At 38.1% G+C, this 19003-nt stretch overlaps 1 protein-coding gene across 1 annotated transcript in view; it reads left to right on the top strand.

Moving 5' to 3' along the window:
* The window catches only part of LOC134669100 (adenylate cyclase type 2-like), a 128380-nt gene that overhangs the window by 86007 nt on the left and 23370 nt on the right, over positions 1–19003 (top strand). Inside the window, exons 3-5 of the mRNA XM_063526635.1 lie at positions 12024–12151; positions 13540–13698; positions 15892–16024. Coding sequence (XP_063382705.1) covers positions 12024–12151; positions 13540–13698; positions 15892–16024 — 420 coding nt within the window. The remainder of the gene's footprint in view (positions 1–12023; positions 12152–13539; positions 13699–15891; positions 16025–19003) is intronic.

The raw sequence follows: 19003 nt of genomic DNA, 5'->3' as shown, positions 1-19003 counted from the left end.
ATTTGATGAAGTGGAACTGCTGATGATGATCAGAACAGAACTCTTAAACGACGCATAGTTCACGTTTGGCGATTTTTCCTTTTCGTTATGTTCGTTAAGCAAGTTAAGTTTTTAAGCCACATTTTTGTCAAGCTCGAGTTCTGATGATGGGATCCATAAGGAATCGAGGGAACTCCTCAAATATTAAAGGCATACGTATAGATTTTTTTGTATTTTCATCATAAAATCAAGCATTTACATTAAAAACTGTCGCATTTGATGAAGTGGAACTGCTGATGATGACCAGAACAGAACTCTTCAATGACGCATGGTACACGTTTGGTGATTACGAATTTCGATTTTGACTTGGACTGGGACCCGGTCTCGGACTCATACCCGGATCCGGTTTGGACCCGGACTTGGACTCGGACCCGGATTCGGACTCGGACTGGGAACCGGACTCGGACCCGGACTCGGACCCGGTCTCGGACCCGGACACGGACCCGGACTCGGACCCGGACTCGGACCCGGACTCGGACCCGGACTCGGACCCGGACCCGGACCCGGACTCGGACCCGAACCTTGATCCAGAAAACCACTATGATACCTTAACTAAATAAACAACTATGATTACCTACCATAAAATTAATGTAGGTATAAAGTACGATGATGCCAATCTTACTAGCCCCTCCCGCTTAAACCCCCGTACACCGCACGGCATGCGCCATTAAGTGGGTTAGGTTAGGTTTGAACTGCGATCCTCACAGAACCGAACAAGGATTAGGTTAGGTTAGAACTGCGAGCCTTACAGAAACGAAATGCTACTTGAAAAGTGGGTTTGATTAGGTTCGAACTGCGATCCGCACAGAACCGAACTGCTATCTGAGGAGTGGGTTAGGTTAGGCTAGAACTACGACCCTCATGGCTCCTCTTCACGATGGGCCAACGCTGGCCACTCCAAGGGACGCATTTATGCGTTAGAGGGAGCAAGTGATATTGCTATCTCATTCTACCGTATGGCTGCGTCCCTTGGAGTGGCCGGCGTTGGCCCATCCTGTAGAGGAGCCAGTATACAGAAGCGAAATGCTAGTAGAAAAGTGGGTGGTTTTACCTCCTTTTCTACATAGTGTACCATCTACAGTAATCTTTCATCGGCCCCCATGGAAGTCGGTTTTTTTTTCTTAAAAATTATTTGAAGTCGCCGTCATCGAAATCGATGAGGACGACTATAGGTATATATTGATTTACTTAAAGTAGTTAGACTACAGTGCGCTTATTTAATTACCTAGGATTTGCGAGGATTGCGGAGTGTTTCAAAAGGAAAATGAAGTAGTATACTTATACAATATACTGTTTGTAGCTTTAAGGTTTAGATGAAACCAAGTCCAGTCATCATCAAGTGTCTACGGTGTGTGATCCATCAATCATAAACTTTTTTGTCTTTGACACTGAGTGACTTTTCACTTTTCAACAAAAAACTTTAGTGGTTGCCCTTTAATAAACTTTTTACTTACCTTCTTATAATTTTGTTCCTTGTTCCTAAGATAATTTTTTGAATACTGTAAACCGGCGGTCGGCAACCTTTTAGCAGCCAAGGGCCATATAGTAGTTAACGGAGGGGACGCAGGCAGTACTTTGTTAATATTTATGACTTTATGAGACATTGTCGTTTGTCACTATTACATACAAAATAGCCAAGGCGGCACTCGGGCTGCAAGTGACAGTTTCACGAGCCGCATGCGGCCCGCGGGCCGCAGGTTGCCGACCGCTGCTCTAAACGAAACATTCTTTCAAACTAAATCAAGGCCAAAATGAATAAGTGGGTATGAATTCGGAAATCTGCCGCTCGACAAAGAGAAAAGAAACGAAACGCTGTCTCTATCGGAGTAATATGGAAGAGTGGTAGAGCGACAATAGCGTTTCGATTCGTTTTTGCAAACGGTTGTCATATTGGCTAGGCCCCCTGTAGCTACGTATAAGTACTAGTAGGTATGCCTAATTATTTGTTTCAAGTACTCGGTACTTATTTGATAGGTACTTAGGTATGTACTGATCTTTTTATACTATCTACATAATTTTAAAACATGAAAAGGAGCTTTTTAATAGTTATTCGCGTTAGTTCTTCCCACGGCCATCCATCTATCACTCTGACACGGTTGACGTAGATAGTTTGTGCGGTCGATCAAGGACATTTTAAATATATTACTAGTTAATGCTTTGAGGGATAATCTCGTCAGGGATTTTTTTATCAATAATAGCTGTTGGTATTAAATGTAACTTTAACTATTTAAATTATTTATTTCAGATAACCATTCGTAATGCGGGGTGGTAGTTTGTGTTAATCGCTAATCACGTCACCATCTGCCGTATTCGAACTTCAAGATATTCACAAGAGACGACACGTACGTCCATTCTAGATACGTTATAGTTTAGATATTAACTACTTAGTTCTCTTTTGCAGCGCAATTCGGGCAACCAATGTCACTTTTACGTTAGATAGAGTAAGATATCTATTAGATGTGAATTGGATCTCTAAGTCATATCCTGTGGAAATCGTTCAAGAGTATCTCCAGAATCGCGCAAATGTCAAATTTAACAGGTTACATCTTAAACATATCGTTATCGTATCTTGGTGATGTCTAAAAGATGTCTATTTCAAAATCCGAATCGGGCACATTGTTGTTTCGCTTCCACAATGTATTTTCACGATATGCAAAAGTATGCAATCGGCTACGACGTACGACGACGATTCGGAAAATGAATTAGAGATTAACTAGATATGAAATAATAAAGATATGTGACGTTCCAAGGCAAAAGGTACCTTATGGCGGCTGGCGCTTACGTCGCAAAGCGCATAATATTGGTGCGGCGTTAATAATTGCCAACTGCCATAAGGTACCTTTACCCGTGGGACGTCACATATCTTTAATATTTCATATCTAGTGAATCTCTAATTAATTTCCCGAATCGCGGCGAGGGTTTATTTCGCCTGAAGAAATGATTTATTAATTTAAATGATTTTTTTACGCTTTGTACATACTTTTCATTAGAATAAATAAAGTAATGACTGCGGATTGGGGACTTCACGTACACCTTTGAATTTCTTCGCAGATGTATGCAGGTTTCCTCACGATGTTTTCCTTCACCGAAAAGCTGGTGGTAAAAATCAAATTATATTTCGCACATAAGCTCCGCTAGAAATATTCAGCGCTTTATTGTGATGAGGTGATTTTGTGGGTATTTTCTACCACAATACGACCACAAATCACCGTTATCGCTCCAAAGCGCCGTGTGATCCAATAAATAACTTTATTTATTGCCAATTTCCACTTGATTTGGCAATATGGACCCAATACCCTTTTATACTCGTACAGCGGCAGGTTTAATTTACTCCAATTGATTGGATCCGAGGATTATTTATATTTTGAGTAAATTTTGAGGTTATTGCAGGCTGTAATGTAAAAATACAGATTGTGAAATAAATCAAATACAACTGATTCATTCATTCATTTATTTATTCAATAACATGCATTGTGTTTGAAAAATCTTAAATCTAAGGACATTCACACAGAAAATATAACAAAATAAACATCATAACTTCCAATTAAAAATAAATATTCAAACTTAGTCAAATCGAACACACCAAATTAGGCTAATGATCGACACTACTTTATTAGCTACCTAGGTATGTGTGTGGGTCAACTATTTCATGTGGCGTTTAATTTGCTTATTTATTTAACCGTAAACTTTGATCCGATCTAACAGATTAACTTGTCTACTAATTACGACATCATTTAATATTAGGTGAATGCTACGTAGTATTTTCCTCGACTCGGTGTAGTGAAAATTTTTGTGGTTCACTCGGTAGCAAAGAGAATAGATAGTATAGAGGGCTATTGCCAAAGTAAATTTTGTAGTCACGGTACATTTACTGCCATCTATTTTCTACACACGATTAAAACTTAAAATAAAATTGAAAATGTATAAATTAATCAAAATATGTTCTCTCTGTAGATAAATGATTTTTAATTTTTATTGTTCCATACTGACCCATGTTCTTCCACTGATATGTGTTAAAATTGTTAAATATCAAACGGTGTCGTCAACGCCATCTAGCCGAGAATAGGCCAAAGGTGTGTGCGCCATCTATTCGAGAATGACTTTTTCTTGATTTCCGAGGCACGTTTTCTTCTTAGACTTTATTTATCTTATACGGAGTTATATATCTCTGCTCGGTAACAAAGGTTGTTTAACCTTTGTGCCTTGAGACCTTCAATATTCCACTTTAAATTCTAATTCAATTTTGGAATCTTTAGCTTGCTCTGGTATCAATATTAATTAGCACGAGGAGTTAACAACTTTTCCTACTTGTAAAATAAGTAGGTACTTACCTATAGTTTCTAAACTAGTACTTAATTTAAATTGAACCGCGCCAATATACGTGAGCCATTGTTAAATCGGATCGCATCGGATGCCATTTTGCACTGAAAATAAAATAACGATGTCGGTTTATAGGATATTCCTTTACATTCAATTTAATTGAAACCCTATTGTGTATGCGATAAAGCATCAATTGGAGTGCTTCGAAAAAGAACTGACGTTAACCCTTTAGTTTATTTAGCCAATACATTTTCACTGCAATTGCATATTAAGCAGTCCGCTTCAATCGGTTTCCGATGAACTGTAAATGAACTTTTTTGGAGAATATGCTGGTATGGATAATTCTTATAGACAATATTGGTATAATGTGTTAGAAGAAATATCGTAACACGGTCTACTAACACGTTTAGTAGATGGCCCATTATTATAGAAATGGCTTATGAGTTATGACTTCAGTCAAATTGACACTTAAGGGGCCCACTGATTAACAGTCCGCCGGACGGTATGGGCCTGTCAGTTGTTCGGAACTGTCAAAATTTTGTTCTAACCGACAGGCCGATACCGTCCAGTGGACTCCTAATCAGTGGGCCCCTTAGTAACGGTATGTAGCAATATATTTGACTACTTTGGTCGTTAATTAAATTTAAACACCAGGGTTTTAAGAGTGCCCCAGGGAATGTAACTATGGCAACGTTCTAAAAAAGTCTAGTCACCCATTTTGTCTTTGGGCGTAAGAATATTCCTGAATACTCTATTGTATCAATGAGCAGCATTTTCGTAGAGATCATGAGAACGTTAACCGTAGGTATTATACGGCGAGATCGTCATCCGTCGGTGTTTGACATCACTACGATAACCGACAATGTCACATCACTAGAGGTGGTCGTCCATCTTAGATTGGTTCTACGCGAGAGCGTCTTGGCATATTATTTCAGAACTATATTCTCATATTTGTGATTCCCTAATAAATCTTGTTATAAAGTGGTGTCTGGTGTTTTTACTCTTACAGCTTCAGAAGTGCGATAGTGATTCCTCGCCTACTACGATATGATTTGTCGGAAAAGTCATTCCTTGTTTCATTGTTGTGAACGTTATCGTTATATAAAATAATTACTCTGATTGTAATGAGTAAACGCATCAACACCACTCATCAGTTAGGGATTAAAATATACAAGGTCTTACCGTCCAAGACCTACAAGGATAACCTAACTAACCTACTAAACCACTGTCGGCTGCCGACGTACTGTACCTTTGCCTTTTGTTGTGTTTACTTTCAGATATCTATTTCAGTTTACTGTCCATCATAAATGAACATGTCTGGCTAAAAAAAAAAATACATATGGACAGTGTAATAAAGCTGATTCCATGATGATGATGAATATGTATTACAATATTCACAGCAGAAGATTACAAGACATAGGCTGACAGTATGGTATGAATAAAGGAAATCCTTGGGATTACAAAGTAAGAATTAAAGTTAACTCAGGTAAGAAGTCGTTGATCCAACAGATAAGAATGTTCCCTGGAACGTTCCCCGGAATGGCCCCGGCCATAGTGGTAAATATTCACTGCTTCTCTTATATGTTGTGTTATTTTTGTGATTCATGTGCTTTCAGATACATAACATAATGTGATTATATACACCTGACACATTAACACAATGCTATAATCATTTTCTAAGATTTGTATTCCGGTGTGAGAATTATATTCAAGTAAAAGCCATACAAACAAGTTTGGTAATATAAATTTAGCCTTGATTGATACTATGTGTATGGTGATATTATGCTCTCACAATTAACAATGAGTGCTACTTAATACTTTCCCTTTACAGTCTAATTAAAATAGATTCCAAGTTTTCAAAATCTCAAACCGGTAAGGAAAGTGAATTGTTGTTTCACATAAGTGTGTGTGTAAAACATGCTTATTGCAACTGAAATAATGCTTTGTTAGTATGTTTTTGAGTTGTGTAATTTCCAGAAATTTGACAGCAATGATTCTTGAAGTGAATTACCATACCGTTGAAGGCATTAGAGCGCCTATCAGCTCAGATCTCTATAATGAACCCAAATCGACATGGATAATATTTCAAAGTTAGTTGGTTATGGATGCCAGTTATATTATGTTCAGGTAATTCATTATATGCAGAAAATGTTGATAAGGGACTAATCTCTGATGTCATGGAAAATGAGGTATTTATTTAGAAATAAAATGATTGTTCATGTTTTACATGGATACTAATGGTTAGTGTGTTACATGGACTGGGTTGGTAAAATGCGCTTTGTGAATAAGCAAAAGGAGTTATTGGCATCTATTTGTAGCTGGTTAGTATTGTCTGTGACAGGTTTAGTCGCTCCATGTTTCCGGATCCTCCTCGGGCTGAATATTGTAAAAGATGTTTCATATCTCATATAACCTCATACATCCTTGCGATTCATATTAAGTTGGAGACATACTGATATATATTATAAGGTAGTATCTCAGTAGAAGTGTCAAGAAAATTAACAAGGATCATTTCTGTCTGTACATATTATTTTATTAATTATGAATAAAATGTTTATCCAACCGTTGCATACAACTAGTATGTTGTGTTGTGATTGTTTTGTTCATAGGGATGTTGGTTTATGTTTGCAATGCAAATATTTTTCACAAAATGTCATGTTATAAAATGTACCAAAGACATATATTTAAACAGACTTACCAAATAAAGAGAATGTTATTGCTATGACATTGTCAAGTGTTTGAGTTATTGACAATGATTATCTTTGGTGTTCTAGCAGTATTTTTCAGATGCATTTCCTTATAACAAAACTTGATTGCTGGTGAAGTTTTGACCATAAGTTGTAATCATATACTTGCACTTATGAATTATGATTACAGGAGATTCCAATGTTTAAATCTTATCGAAGAGATGGACATATTGAACTAGATATTTATTTACTGAGCTGAATATGACACTGGTAAAGCCAGTTGATGCTAATGGTAAGCAAGGTGAATTCTTTCAGGAGTCAATATAGACTTTGACGGTCTACATGATGTACATGTCTTTTACATACAATTGCTACTGGACTCTAAACGTACCGGTCAGTTAAATGTTAAATGGATGAATATCAAACGAAGGTAAATAGCTTGGTTAAAGCTTTCTAAGTAACTATTTTAACCCGTTCACTGCTGCTGAACATTGACCGAAGGATATCATGTCATCATGAGTTACTGTTTGAAGTTATTAATGGTTTTCGTCTGAACTTGTAGTGTGTTATGGTACTGTTTGCATTATAAAACAGTACACTTATTGCTTCTGGGTTTCATAAATCAGAAGTTAAAAAAAAAATTAAACAATAATAATTATAATGTTTCTTGTTTTGCAAACTGCATAAACTGTGGTTTATTATGTTATGAACTCATTTACCTTTAAATGTGTGCTTGCATGGCATTTAACAAAATTATTTAGTTTTGTGCAGGTATAAAATGATGTGATGAGTTACCTACACATAAAATGCACATATACAGCTGAAGAAAATCAACCATGTGTCTTGGGATTGAAAGCTTTATGGTTTAAGCATATGTGCCATTGATTCAGCTGATTGATCATTATCAATATACACTTTCATGATGGTTGAAAATACAAATTTGTGAAACCTCGGTAAGGCGAACCTGGGTAACAGAGGAACCTCGATAACATGAACTTCTGTTCAGGCTCTACGGTAGTTCAACCGTGGTATAGTAAGAGTGTTGCCTTTATTTAGGGGCACGGAAGAGGCACGCCAAGTTGCACATGATCATTTACATTGGTTGCATAGTAGCAACTGCTTACTATCCTATATTTTCCATATTAACGCCAAATGCTGCTATTTCAGGTACCGTTTTCAGATTAAGAACTGACGACAAGTATATTCTCAGAACTGAGATATAATTTTATTAGACACTCGGATTGAGAACTGAGTTATTATTTTATTTATATTACTTACTCTCGGATTAGGAACCGAGTTGTGACTTTGTTTTAATTTCAGATTTAGAACTGTGTTACTGTAGTCATACTAATGTGTTTTGTTAACGGGTTTCCCGACTAATGAAGGCAAATGCTGTTATTTCAGGTACCGTTTTCAGATTAAGAACTGGCTATATTTTCAGACTAAGACTGAGTTATACTTTTATTGAACACTCGGATTAAGAACTGAGTTATTATTTATATTTCATACTCTCGGATTAGGAACCGAGTTGTGATTTTGTTTTATTCCAGATTTAGAACTGGGTTACTGTTGTCATACTAATGTGTTTTGTTAACGGGTTTGCCGACAAAACCTAGAAAATAAACACATTGTGCTTGATTAAATATTGTAGTAACCATGGTAATGCTTGCGATATGTTATTTTATGCCACCTCACTGTTAACCATTTTACTCTAAAGGCTGGTTCATAATTCTACCGGTTGCTTCAATGTCTGCTATAGAGCTTTAATTATTGTGTGCTCTTTAAGAAAGGCTGTTACTTTTGTCTTGGCAAGGGATGCTATCCTTAAGAGGCTAATTCCTGGCGCCGGTAATCGCAACAAAGGCTTGAAGGAGCGGTCTGTTGCTTGTCACTATCTGTTATTGGTTTCTGCAGTGTAGGCCTTAAGAGGCGGTCCATTGCTGATGACATAATACTAACCTTAAGAGGCTAGTAGTTTTTGGTTTCTGCAGTGTAGGCCTTAAGAGGCGGTCCATTGCTGATGACATAATACTAACCTTAAGAGGCTAGTAGTTTTTGGTTTCTGCAGTGTAGGCCTTAAGAGGCGGTCCATTGCTGATGACATAATACTAACCTTAAGAGGCTAGTAGTTTTTGGTTTCTGCAGTGTAGGCCTTAAGAGGCGGTCCATTGCTGATGATATAATACTAACCTTAAGAGGCTAGTTGTTTTTGGTTTCTGCAGTGTAGGCCTTAAGAGGCGGTCCATTGCTGATGATATAATACTAACCTTAAGAGGCTAGTTGTTTTTGGTTTCTGCAGTGTAGGCCTTAAGAGGCGGTCCATTGCTGATGACATTACTATCCTTAAGAGGCTAGTTGTTTTTGGTTTCTGCAGTGTAGGCCTTAAGAGGCGGTCCATTGCTGATGACAATTATGTCATAGTATTAACTATCCTTAAGAGGCTAGTTGTTTTTGGTTTCTGCAGTGTAGGCCTTAAGAGGCGGTCCATTGCTGATGACATTACTATCCTTAAGAGGCTAGTTGTTTTTGGTTTCTGCAGTGTAGGCCTTAAGAGGCGGTCCATTGCTGATGACAATTATGTCATAGTATTAACTATCCTTAAGAGGCTAGTTGTTTTTGGTTTCTGCAGTGTAGGCCTTAAGAGGCGGTCCATAGCTGATGACAATTATGTCATAGTATTAACTATCCTTAAGAGGCTAGTTGTTTTTGGTTTCTGCAGTGTAGGCCTTAAGAGGCGGTCCATTGCTGATGACAATACTATCCTTAAGAGGCTAGTTGTTTTTGGTTTCCGCAGTGTAGGCCTTAAGAGGCGGTCCATTGCTTATAACATAGTACTATTCTTAAGATGCTAGTTTGTTCCTGGTATCTGCAGTGTAGGCCTTAAGAGGCGGTCCATTGTATGTGATATGAGATTATCCTTAAGAGGACCATTATTTCTACTACCGATAACTGTTTTATCTATATCGTACTATTTGTTGTTGACCTTGAGAGGTTGGCTTGAGACTTTGTTTACAAAAGGATATTTAAATGACCTTAATACTGATGATCTCAAGGTTACCTTGAAAGGGTTGCTTGCACTAATACCTTTTAGAGATTGCTGGCGCAGTTCCGGACCCAGTAGAGGTTGAGGTAGTGCCGGTTCAAGATGCCCAGTAGAACGAGTGCGTGCAATGGGCTCCGTGACAGCCTTATCGTGAAGGGCTGACTTCTACGGTCGCTGTCCCTACAAGGGCAGTGGTATTCTAGCCTGCATGTGGTATTTTAACTCGGTAATGTTTTCTTTTGTTTAATAATCTGTGGTTATCTGCCATTATTCACGATGCTAGAAAGCGGTGACATGAAGTACCTACTTCATTACGTCGCCATTAAGGGTGATTATGATGTAATTTATTAACAATATTGCTAAAGAGCGCCCATGAGTTCTATCCAATCATAACTGCATCTTTCTCATGTATTTACAGAAGTAGACCTTTTGACTGTGATGGTTATTACGGTATAATTTTATGGCTATCAAGCCGGACCTGTGATCAAAGGGTCTAACTGTGCCATTTGCGCATTAATATATCATCGAAACCTTATCATGATTATTTTGAACAACATTGTGGTATGCTAATGTCAAAGCCTGTCGATGGCGCTAGGGTGAATTATAACGCCTTGTTATATTAAGGAACTGAGGCTTTTCACATGTATGTTACAAAGTTTTGTGAATAAGAGTTTGTACTGTTTACATGTGCTGTATTGGAGGGCAACTATGCACATGCATGAGACGTGTCCCACGTTAGCCTCCCACCAGTTGAGGAGCCAACCAGTAATGAACTGGTGGAGGCTACCGCCACCTGGTGAAGGCCCAGCTTGCTGCGACTGCGTTGGCTGCGGCAGTCTTCAGTGGCGGCCTTGATAACAGTGACCTGACGGGACGTAGGTCGGGTCAGAAGATGGCCGAGCTATACGGCGAGATCGTCATCCGTCGGTGTTTGACATCACTACGATAACCGACAATGTCACATCACTAGAGGTGGTCGTCCATCTTAGATTGGTTCTACGCGAGAGCGTCTTGGCATATTATTTCAGAACTATATTCTCATATTTGTGATTCCCTAATAAATCTTGTTATAAAGTGGTGTCTGGTGTTTTTACTCTTACAGTATGTTCCCGCTTGGTATTCCAAGATTTCATTTATATCTCTTGGGGTATAAAATATGAAAGCTCTGTATGACATGCAATCTTGAAACGGGCGGAAAGTTGGCAATTGATGTTCGGAACATTCTCTGTATTGAGCTTAGTTGGGTTGGTTTCTGTTAAAATAATATGTGAAAATGCATGGTCTGGCGATTAATCCGAGGAGGTATTAAGTTTTCAGGTATTTAGTAAAGAAAAACATCCATCGTTAACAGGGGATTATAATAAGCCATTGGACTAACGTAGCGATTACAACCTAAAGCCTTTTGTGACATAAAGTCCAGCAGTGGGACGTACATATATAAGCTGGTGGTTACATCAATAACGATACCTACATTAAAAAATATGCTTATAAAAATAAGTAGGTACTATATTCCTTCACAATCATGACTGTGTGCATAACCTAAGCGAAATATGTATTTCGCATAATTTATAAATTATCTTCCTAGATATTTTAAATAAAAGTTTAACCCACAGATTTATCAAAAATAGACTGTTCCATTAATAAAACTCAATCTGTCTTTATCACTTCATCTATTAGCGAAGTTCAAAGCCTTTCATCAACCCTTTGAACTCCATTAGGCACGGCGTCCACTGCCATCAGTTTTAATTGACTGCCTCTTAGCTCTCAATTACTTGAATCTACTTAGTGTATAATTGTGCATTAGGATTCAGGCGATGCACTGTATGTTTAATACGATTTCGCCGTATGGAGCGCGTAGTCACTACGAACTATGTACCCGACAGTCGGGTTGGACCTGAATGTGTTAATTTCTAGAATTTACCGTTTGTTCACAGGAAAATCAGTGCATGCGCATCAAGATCCTGGGAGACTGTTACTACTGCGTGTCTGGCCTACCTGTGTCCCGGCCCAACCACGCATACAACTGTGTCAACATGGGTCTACAGATGATAGACGCTATTAGGTATGGTGCCGCCATTTATTCAGATCTTTGGAGTCTTTTTGGAGTTATAGAAAGCGGCGAAAAACTTGGTGTTAAAGGCAGTGCAGATATGGTCAAACCGTCTTGTTGAAATATGACAAGCAGGTCAACAACTTTGCCAGAGATGAAGGAGGAGCCTTTAAACATAGATAATCACACATTAACATGACAGATATTTGCTACGGGAATCACTTTTAATCAAGTATTATGGCCTGTGCACACCGGCTGCGTGTGCGTGACGTGCACGTGCGCGTGCGGCGTTGTAGTATACAGATCCTTATGAGAGATGGCACACCGCTTGCGTGACGTGTGCGTGTGCGGCTCCAACATTTTAGCGCGTCACGCACCCGCAAGCCGGTGTGGCTCGGCCTAATCACCGAGGAAAACGACTTAATTAGGAAAAGGTCTACGAGTATAATAAGCCTTACAAAAAAATTAGTGCAATATTTTAAGCCGGACTAATCTCAATAAAGCTTATAGTTACGCGGCATGCTACAAAGAAAATGGTAAAACCAGGATTAGTGCAAGTGAGAAATAAAGTGAACTTTTTCATTTTTCTAGGAATCTGTCATTAATATTGAAAAGTCTTGTATGTACAAACTAAAGTAGACAGAATTTCCTACAAAATAGGTTATATACATTTTTGTCCTAAAACTAACTGTATTTGACTTATGAGCTTCCCAAGTTATGACACTGCAAAAATTTTTTTATTATCATTTATAAGTAGTATTTATTTTCATCTTTCTAATGTATATAAAAAGCATTTTAAAATATTTCCGAAAGCCAGGGAATGATTTTACACGATATTCATAATTGGACTGATATGTTAAAATCGAACTTCACCTCATAGCAACCTTTTCGTAATTAGTTTGAACATACATTTTATGTAACATTATAAAAAATCACTTAAATTAATCTTATTTATACTCACATACAATTAAACACATCAAATTTAGAAGAAATACGAAAATACCCGCGTATTTACCCGCGGGTAGGTAAATATCGGGTATTTACCGGGTAAATACCCGCTCTCGGGTATTTACCCGGGTAGTTACCCATCTCTAATTGGCGCGGATGCAAGAATGTGCTCTACTGCCCCACAACCACGCCAATAACTAATACTGAATATCGCACCCCAAACGGACAGGAAAGGGCCTAAAGCAGGCGTGGCTCACTCCACGATTTCGTCGCTTTGCTACAAGTACATTCGTTCCACACCAATTTTGGTGGCTATAAGCCGCGCGTGGCGCTGTCACCACCTAGCGACCATGTCTGTCCTGATCGTAACAGACGCGTTTTTTTAGAGTGTCTTCTGTACCTAGTACTATTATTAAATTTATTCTGTCACTAAAGTGACTTCTTTTGGACAGATTCGTCCGCGAAGCGACCGGCTTCAACGTGGACATGCGCATCGGCATACACACGGGCAACGTGCTGTGCGGCGTGCTGGGCCTGCGCAAGTGGCAGTTCGATGTGTGGAGCGATGACGTCACGCTCGCCAACCATATGGAGTCCGGCGGGATTGCGGGGTGAGTTTATGCATGTTAAAATTAATTTCGGGGTTCAGGTGGATCCCATGCTATCCCTCATACTTACCGTATGTGACTCAGTTACATTTTAATATGAATTTCTTATGTATATGTTAGTTATCTACTTATTACAGGCTCATCGCTACTCGTTTCTCGCTGATCGCCGCTGATTAAGCAGCTGCCTTTTATTCGAATTTTGAAGAAACAATTAACTGCATAATCTGATGTAAAATGTAATAAGTAAAAGTTGCTCGAATATATTTCGATGCCTATGTAATACGGTGACTTTTCAAATGCTCGAAATCCTTTTATAAATGAAGGATGATGAATGTCGATGCTGATTCAAGTTCAGTTTGGTTTAATTATAACAAAAAACATCAATGTGAGAATTAAAATAATTCAATAAAACAAAACAAATGCAATCAACAATCCAATTGAATTTGCCGTGTATCTGTATATTCCTCAGAGCTGGAGTGGTCTAAGTCTCCGAAAAGCTTTGCTACATTCTCAATTTTAGGTACATAAAAATAAGAACTTAAATGGCGTGTGCGTACTATAAAATTGATTGTTTTCTATTCACGCCAGTTTTTGCCTCGTGCGGCAAAAATGGGTTTCGGTGTTAAGCAACACCTTTGTACCTGTACTTAAACATTACATATTTTTCATATTTTCCTCAATATGAGAGAATATTAAGTTTATCAGAACAAACGTCACATTCTACCAGACCACGTGAAAATAAAATATCATACGTTGAAGTATGAGAGCCCTATTGTACTAAAAAGGATGCTTAAACAAAGACGTATAAACAGACATAAACATAAACATGTCCATGTAATACTCCGAAAACAAAACCTTTTCAGCCAGTTATTTAAATTTACACAAGCAAATAGGTTCCATCACAAATACGAAAAACAATCTCTGTTAGTATTCAAATATCATCACATAGAATTCCTTCACACCATTCTTCACACACGTGTTTTACCTGAAATATGACATAAAACAGAAACACCTTTTACTATCTGTCCAGTAATTAGTTTTTTTTCCGACAGGATGCGTCCAGGGAAAAGCTTTTACGGTTAATGCACTCGGGAGAAAAGTTTGCTTTTCGCTTTAGGATGGGAAAATGCATTTATGATAAAAGCTTTGATACTTGAGCATTTTATTGTTTATAGTACGTACTTTTTAATTTGTGACCGATGTCCATGCCATATCATTGTTATGCTAAAAAAATTCAATTATAAATATTTCACTAAGTAAATAATATTTTGCTCAAGTTCTGATTGATTCAACAGAGTTTTCGCGAATCTGCCGTTTTATAAATGGCACGTATCTGATTGTACTTTAATTTACCTACAGCATCAACCAATAACCACTTTTATTTCTAGGTTAATTGATACATACCTACGTACTCGTATACAACCGGTTTGAGATCATTGTAATAGAAGAAGTGCCGACTGTGAAATTACATATAAAGTACCTCTAATTAGTTTCAAATTGTAGCTTCTAAAAATAACTAAGTATAAGTAATTATTTTAAATCACGCCATCTAAAACTCCCTTAAAAGAAAACCGTTCCACGACGATGACTTCTTTCCTAATTTAAATTGATGAGAATCGATCCCTTTCCAGTGACTCGAAGAATTTAATAAGAATAACTTTTCTTCCCTTTAGGTAAAGGAATAATGAAGATGTCCCAAGGAAAATTAAACTCTGAAGGACAAAACGATTTCATGTTATTACGCGGCTTTTAACGATGTTGAGATTTTTTGGTTATTTTTTTTTTCTTGAAGTAAAAGATATGTTTGACCTTCTTTATTTAGTTAGAGTTAAATGAAATAAAAGCACCGTGAACAAAATTTTGTACGGTGCTCTAAAAAACGTCTTCTAACATAATATAAAATAGGTCAATAGATAATGTAGGTATAGTTCGTTTAAATTAAAACAAACTTCAAAGTTTTGGGCGATAGATAGTATATTTTCTAAGAAATATAGTCTGGGTGTTGTTTCCTTATCAGCCGAGTCCATATTGTGCTGCTGGACCCCAGAGGCCGAGTACTAAGTAGAAATTAATACATATTTAAGCTTTTACGTGAGCTCCATCTTAGGCTCTGTCTTCACTTTCCATCAGGTGTGACTAGAGCCAATCGCCGATCAGTTTTTAATAAAAAAAAATAAAGTATTGTTTTCTTTTCAGTCGAGTCCACATAACAAAGGCGACGCAGCTGCAGCTGGGCGGGCGTTTTGAGGTAGAGCCGGGAGATGGAGCTTCAAGAGAGGGCTACTTGGCTGACCACAAAGTGGAGACTTTCCTGATTATACCCCCGAAGGTAAGACGTTTCAGCCAAGTCCACATATTTTGTTCAAATGCAGTTACGCTTTTAGGTGGAGCCTCAAGAGAGGGCTACCTGGCCGACCACTAAGTGGAGACTTTCCTGATTATACCCCCGAAGTTAAGACGTTTCAGCCAAGTCCACATATTTTGTCAAGTCTGCGTAGTTGCAGTTGCGCTTTTAGGTGGAGCCTCCAGAGAGGGCTACTTGGCCGACCACAAAGTGGAGACTTTCCTGATTATACCCCCGAAGGTAAGACGTTTCGAGGTAGAGCCGGGAGATGGAGCTTCAAGAGAGGGCTACTTGGCCGACCACAAAGTGGAGACTTTCCTGATTATACCCCCGAAGGTAAGACGTTTCAGCTAAGTCCACATATTTTGTTCAATTGCAGTTACGCTTTTAAATGGAGCCTCAAGAGAGGGCTACCTGGCCGACCACAAAGTGAAGGCTTTCCTGATTACCGTAACATCGGGGTACTTTAGCCCATGGGGGTTACTTTGTCCCAAAACGAAAAAAAAATTGAACTTCCCGTCACGCTGCACGTCAGGACCTATCGATGTATTTCGCGCTATTCATCGATAGATGACCGTATGGGGCGGTGGGTAGAAACAGTTTCACGTTAACAACGCTGATTGGTCAGTCCATAATTTCGGTCAGAAGTTGTTACTTATAAACTACGCGATTCTATAATGTGCAAACTTTTTCTCGAAACAAAGAAAGCAAATAAGTTTAAGTGTTTGATTGTTATTAATCGTAACAGATATGTATCTAGGATCCTAATGTGATATAAATCATAGAATTTAAGAGATTATTGTGAGAAGTATATGTTATGGAAAATCAAAGTATTCTTTGGCTATCGTTTTCGGGTTTCTTTGACCCATGGGAAAACATTTCCTTCAGAGAGAACAGCGACGCAGATATAGTCTCGCTTCATCTACTGAAGCTCTCATAACGGCACGAGATCAATCTGCTAACTAAGAAGACAATTTACTATTGACGCAGGTTATAAATCGCGATCCCAGGAATAGCAGCCAGTGGTTCATCCTGTGCTGGAGCACTGGATGAACCACAGGCTCAGGTTTCAAAGACAGATTCTCTGGATTGTAATGGAATTAATGAAAACAAAGATAAAGAACATCTGCCGCATAAGTTTAATATCTTATAAAATGATTATCCATTTTTAAGACTGATTAGTTACAGTCGACTGTTAACTAGGTGCCTACCTAGTAAAATAATTCTATAGGAAAACTAATTTTTCATATGATAATTATAGTTATACACGTTAACTATTTCTAATGACTATGATCGATAAGTTTAGAAGGTTTTTCTTTTTGTTTTGGCAAAGTTTTTATTAAAAAAACCATGTTTAATAGATTTATTACTTTGTGTTGATTAGTTTGCTTTTTTAGTGTAATAAAAACAAATGAATCTTACTACTATGTCCTTATTTGATATACATGTGTATTGTGTAATAAATTTAAACAGCTTTCTTTGCGCTTTTATTGCAAACCGTTACGTTGTACTCAATGAAAAATCGATGGCCAAAGAAACCCGCTTGAAAGCGCAACTTTGGCTCAAACTTTGCGAAAAATTAAAAAATATTTAGAGGTTGATTTATTAAGTTTTACGTATGTGCATGAGTTGATTATACCCACAATTATATACCTATGACTATAAAAGTGTCATAATGCGATTAAAATGGAAGTGCTCAAACGAAAAGTAAAAAGTATCTTGATTTTGAGACAAAGTACCCCGATGTTACGGTATACCCCCGAAGGTAAGACGTTTCAGCCAAGTCCACATATTTTGTCAAGTCTGCGTAGTTTCAGTTACGCTTTTAGGTGGAGCCTCAAGAGAGGGCTACCTGGCCGACCACAAAGTGGAGACTTTTCTGATTATACCCCCGAAGGTAAGACGTTTTTTTTGAGTTCATAACTGTTGTGACGTGGAGCCTCAACGGGTGTCTCAACGATCGCGCGGAGGATGCGACTCTAATTACGCCATAATTAAAGTACCTAAAAGAGAAAAATGCCCGCAATTTGCAAACTTTGGTGTTTGCGTTAGGCCCTAGTCTGTAGTGACGGCTGATCGCCTTAATGCGAATAATGTGATGTAAAACACTCTGTTTATACTGATTCCGCGTCGGTAGTTTTGGGGTAACCAGGGTTACCCCAAAACTACCTAAAATATTCCTCTACTTTTATATAGATAAAAGTATAGGAATATTTTAGACACACAAACGATATGAAAATGGTTTAAGATAAGTAACTGAAGAGAAGATAATTTTTACTTAATAGTTCACGGCCATAAATAAATATTCTTAGTCATAAAATGACCACCATCAGCCATACGTATTTAATCTTGAACTTCTGCGATAACCGACATCTACAAATATTTTTTTAATTAAAAGCACTGCACAATTTGACGTATTCGAACAACAATACTTAATGCAATTTAATGTGTCAAAGTACTAAACCGATCTACAGTGAAATTGCCTTGCAGCGCGTTACGTTCGCCCGAACAATTCGCATCCTTTCCCAGATTGCAGCCATTCAGTTCACACAGTCGTCAACCCCACACGACCCAATTCGAACAATGATTATGAGACGTCACAGCGATACCACAGCGATACGATTGTCAGTGTCAAAAGTGACATTTCTTTAACCTAAACGTCACTTTTGACATCGTATCGCTGTGACATCTTAGAAGCATTGTTCGAATCGGGCCGCTAGTCTGGATATTGTTCGCATCTGGTCCTAAGTGCTGTGCAATTTTAAGGGAGTTCAGTTCTACATCGTTCAGTCATACATATACGTCAGAGTTTGGAGAAAAACTACAGTCGTTACAGATATATCGGAGTGGCCAATAGAGGCTTTGTTCAGATATTATTGGACACCTTGGCCGCATGTACTTGTACGTTTGATTAGCTTGATAAACTCCTTCGGATTCCGGTAAAATTACAGGTTCGGGTTTGGG

The sequence above is a fragment of the Cydia fagiglandana genome, chromosome 11 (genome assembly GCF_963556715.1).
Source record: "Cydia fagiglandana chromosome 11, ilCydFagi1.1, whole genome shotgun sequence".
Lineage (NCBI taxonomy): Eukaryota > Metazoa > Arthropoda > Insecta > Lepidoptera > Tortricidae > Cydia > Cydia fagiglandana.
The sequence above is the reverse complement of the archived record's forward strand: the minus strand, read 5'-3'. Positions and strand labels throughout refer to the sequence as shown.